The sequence below is a fragment of the Condylura cristata genome, unplaced genomic scaffold, assembly GCF_000260355.1.
Source record: "Condylura cristata isolate star-nosed mole 26May11 unplaced genomic scaffold, ConCri1.0 scaffold00007, whole genome shotgun sequence".
NCBI classification, from domain to species: domain Eukaryota; kingdom Metazoa; phylum Chordata; class Mammalia; order Eulipotyphla; family Talpidae; genus Condylura; species Condylura cristata.
Genome location: NW_004567108.1, coordinates 1,983,438 through 1,987,747, shown reverse-complemented (window position 1 = coordinate 1,987,747; position 4,310 = coordinate 1,983,438). Strand labels below are relative to the sequence as shown.

Genomic DNA, 4,310 nt, shown 5'->3' with positions numbered 1-4,310 from the left:
TAATGGCAACTAGTGATAGCTACTATTAATGCCAACTACTGATAGCAACTAGTGATGGCAACTAGTGATGGCAACTAGTTATGGCAACTAGTATGGCAACTAGTGATAGCAACTAGTGACGGCAACTAGTGATGGCAACTAGTGCAGTCCCCTGAAAGGCCGGTGGAGCCCCGTCTGCGCGTGGGCGCTTCGCCTCGGCACGGTGCCGCGGGGCGGAGAGGAAGCCTGCGGGTTTCGGCAGTGGGCGCTGACCGCGCGGGCTGGCGGTCTCCAGCGTGGCCCCTGCCCTCCCGCCCCTGCTGGTGGCTGGCGGGGCGAGGGCCGGTGCCGCAGGCGGCGCCTTTCTTCAAGCAGATAGCCCAGCTTCAGGGGGAGAGGCTGCAGGGGAAGCCTGCGTTCATTCTAAAGGGGCGCTGAGACGCTTGAGGCACGTGCTGGCCAGGGCCCGGGTCGCTGTCCCCGGGACCCCGCGGACACCAGCTGGCCTCGTCCGAAGCTCTCCGGAGTCAGCAAGAACTCAGCCCAGCCCTCCCTTCAGACGGAAGCTGCTTCCCGCAGGGTTTCAGGCGCCTGCCTGTTTTCCCGGTCAGGCGGCATCATTGACCGGAGGTCGGGGACCCTGGTCACCAGCCACCCAAGCCACGTGGTGACCGCTGACGGCTTCGGACAGGCACACCAGGGCGTCTTGGAAAACCAGAGTTCTTTGAAGACCCTTAAGCCTCCTCGAGGTACAGTCGTGGGGTCAGAGAAACGAAACTTCGGTGAGAAAAGGAAGATCATAGACGTTGACGACGGATGAGAGATGTGCAGCCCACGCTCCCGGGGGCCTGCTCCGTGGGCCATAGCCCAACGCGGGGGAGTCAGATGCGCCCTGCCCAGCGCAGGCCGCCGCGGAGAGGCGCCTGGACAGTGTCTGTCGGGAATCTGCGTTTTGGTTAGGAGGCGACCGCTGATCGCCACACAGCGGCGCAGGCCATTCCCTCCGTCCTTAATGTTGACTGTGTCTACGGCCATACCACCCTGAACGCGCCCGATCTCGTCTTAATGTTGACTGTGGTCCTGAGCTGACCTGCTCTGACGACAAGCTCCCCCGCTTCCCTCCAGTTTGAGCCGGACACAGGCAGCCCCCACCTCGCCCGGGCTCCTGCTGGGGTGCTCCCACCTTCTCCCGGCCTCCTTGCCGCTGCTGGTGGGCGGCGCCTCCCCACACCCTCAGCTTGCGGCCCCTTCCTCAGGGGCAGCAGGTCCTCGGCCGGGGCCCTCCTCCGGGCTGAGCGGGGACCCCGTCAGGACACCTGACCCAGGGGGCAGAGCAGCCCAGGGCCCCTCACACAGATCTGACTGCTCGGGGGCCCCCGGGGCCTGGCTGCTCACCGCTCGGAAGCCAAACTCTGGAGGCACGAGAGGCAGAAGGCGGCCACACTTCATCCGGGCTCTGCGCCCAGGACATGGTGGACCCTTGTCCTGCAGGCCATCTCAGCAGAGGTGGGAGAGCGGGACTTCCATGGGCCTGGGCCGGGGGCAGAGGGCCCGCCACAGCCGGACTCCAGGCATCCGTCCGGCTCGGCCGCGTGGTCCCTTCCCCCGACGCCGGCCCTGCGGCGGTTCTGGCTTCCGTCTGTCCAGGCTGCTTATCCGCGGTGGTGAGGCTGCGGCTTCCCCTCCCTGACTCCTCCCTCCGCCCTGGTCTCAGCCAGTTCCGCCCGGAATCCCGGCTTTGTCCACTAGAAAAGGTGAACAGGAGCGGAGCGGGGCCGGTGGGGCGAGGACAAGGAGCCCCGGTCGCCAGGCCGGCGGCTGAGTTTGGACACTGCGGCCCCACCTGTTTCCAGGATGTGCCTTGGCGGAGTGCTGCACCCCGGGTTCACCCCCCACACCTCTGTTCTCCTCCAGTTCCTGACAGCCCCAGGGCGGTCTTTGGGGAGAGTAAGGCAGCTTCCCGGTTCCTGTCAGGACTGCTCTCTGCCTGGGGCCGGGGGAGGCCCTGCCTGTTCCTGCCAGATGGGGGGCCCTCAGCCCCGAGGTCTCCTCTCCCAAGGCTGACTCCCCTCCCCACCACCAGCTATGACCTCTCTTGTGTCAGCATCTGGATTTAAGAAAAGCCAAACAAAAAAGAGCTATTTGCCTCCTGATGCATCCTTGAAAGCCTTGGGGAGCAGCCACAGAGGCCCAGGCTCTGGGCTCTGCACTATGGCGCCCGCCCTGCCTCAGCCCCTCAGCCCCGAGCCCGAGTTCCCGGCTGAGCCGGGCTCCCTGTCCGGTCCTGTCTTGACCCTCCTCCACGAGCCTGCGTCGGGTGGGGCTCCCCTGGGCTCCCCTGGGCTCCCCTGGGCTCCTGCCTCCTCGGGGCCTGGGAGGCATCACCAGGTGGCTCTTTGAAGTCTTGTTTGGTTCTGTCTCTCCCAAACTCTCCTGGCCGGTCCCCAACTATAAAACCAAAACAGAATGGAACAGAACAAGCCTCCCCATCTGGCTGTGTCTCAGTTACCAACCAGCGTCTCCCGTTTACACTGGCTCCGTGGTCTTCGAGTTCTGTTTCTGTTCTCAGAGGCTTTCAGATCCCCGTCAGAGGTCCCCGGCCTCTGTGGTGCTCGTCCCGATGTTAAGAGAAACATCGTCCCCGATGCTTCTGCCACATTTAGACGCCGGTTCCCACCGTTGGGCTCCGTCCGTCATGCAGCGGGGTGGGATTCAGGGGGGCCTGCGGGCTCGAGGCGACGTTTCTTGGACTTTGCTTGGTTGCGAGGCCTCCGTGTCCTGCAGCACCCTCCCCCTGGGCCGTCCAGGGACTGGACAAGACACAAGCGTGGGAGTCCTGTACCTGGGTGCGGCGGCTGCCGGCTGAGAGGCGACTCCTTCTGTACGCAGTACAAGCACCCTACTTCTCAAGCCTCGGCGCCTCGGCCCGGGGCATCCTCAGCCCGATGGCTTTTCTCTCCTTTGCTCAGTAAACACCTGCAAGTGTCAAATGCACCCCTCCAGGAAGCCTTGCTAAATCCTGCTCTACTTTAAAAGGTGTCTCCGCTGTCACCTCTTTGGGCACCTTTAATACACCCTTTCCTACCCACTGCTGTGTGAGGTCAACCCTGTGGCGGACTCTGTTCTGACCGTGTGGTCAGGGCCGCAGAGGCCAGCCGACGCTTCCGAGTGAAGGACTCGGAGCCCCGGCCATGTCCAGGGCTGCATCTTCTATGAATGAGCCCCTCGGGCAGCTAAAAATGTGGCCTGGAAGTGGCGCTCGTCAAGGGCCTCTCCCCGCGTGAGCCCTTCCCTATGCCACGGGTCTGATTTCTAGCCTGGCCACGGAGGTGCAGACCCCTGACTGTGCTGGGCTCTGCCTGGCCGCACCCCGAGACGGACACTCGCAATGCTGATTCCCAAAAGCCCTGGGAAGTTTTCTAAGACCATTTCATGAGCAACAGTTTTGCGATATTAGGTCCCTTTTATTTATTTTCCCGGGACATGTCAAAGGTGATTCAGAGTCAGTGCTGCTGTGGGCTGAGGCTCAGAATGAAGCGCGTCGGTCCAGGAACCAGAGGCCCCGAGCCTGTGCTGGGCAGCGGCACCTGCTCACGAGCTGACTCTCGGACAGGGTGCGTGATTGCAGAGCCCGGCGGTTTAACGACTTCGTTGTGAGCTTTCGTCAGCAGGCGGTCGTTGGCATTGGCTTTCTTGGCCAGCAGAGTGGACGCGCGTGGCCCCCGCTGACCTCTGACGGACCCCTGTGCTCTGTCCGCAGGAGGAGTGTCAGAACTACATCCGGGTGCTCCTGGTGGGCGGAGACCGGCTCTTCACCTGCGGGACCAACGCCTTCACCCCCGTCTGCACCAACCGCACGGTAGGGATACGGCCGGCCGCCGGCTCGGCCCCGCAGACCACGCGTTTCCCTGGGCCCCTGGGCTTAGACACGTGTCCCCTCCCCGAGGACTTGCTTTAAATTCCAAAAACATCTTTGTCAAATTAAACCTGTCCTTTATTGCTGTATTCCCAATCACGACTGCTAATTTCAGACAGAACTGGAAACGGTTGTGGTTTGTGTGATTTCACGGAAATACGTGTCTCCGCGAATTCTATTAGCCGACTGACCGTAACGAGCCCAGCGTCTATCCCTCCCTTCCTCTGCTTTCCTGGAGGAGACCGTTAACTACGAAACGGCCTCAGCCCCCTCCAAGGCTGACACGTGTCGAAAAATGGAAACAGGGAAGTGGGTCCCGCGGGGTCCATCGTCCTGCGGTCGGTGGGGCGTGCTGGCCACGTGGCCACAGCGGCCCGGCCTCAGGCCACGCGTCCCTCCCTGAGGCGGGCACTCA

General features: G+C 62.8%; 1 protein-coding gene across 1 annotated transcript in view; it reads left to right on the top strand.

The window, feature by feature from the left end:
• SEMA5A (sema domain, seven thrombospondin repeats (type 1 and type 1-like), transmembrane domain (TM) and short cytoplasmic domain, (semaphorin) 5A) overlaps positions 1–4,310 on the top strand; it is a 230,863-nt gene that overhangs the window by 145,505 nt on the left and 81,048 nt on the right. The window contains exon 6 of the mRNA XM_012721743.1: positions 3,740–3,838. Within this exon, the coding sequence (XP_012577197.1) occupies positions 3,740–3,838 (99 nt within the window). The remainder of the gene's footprint in view (positions 1–3,739; positions 3,839–4,310) is intronic.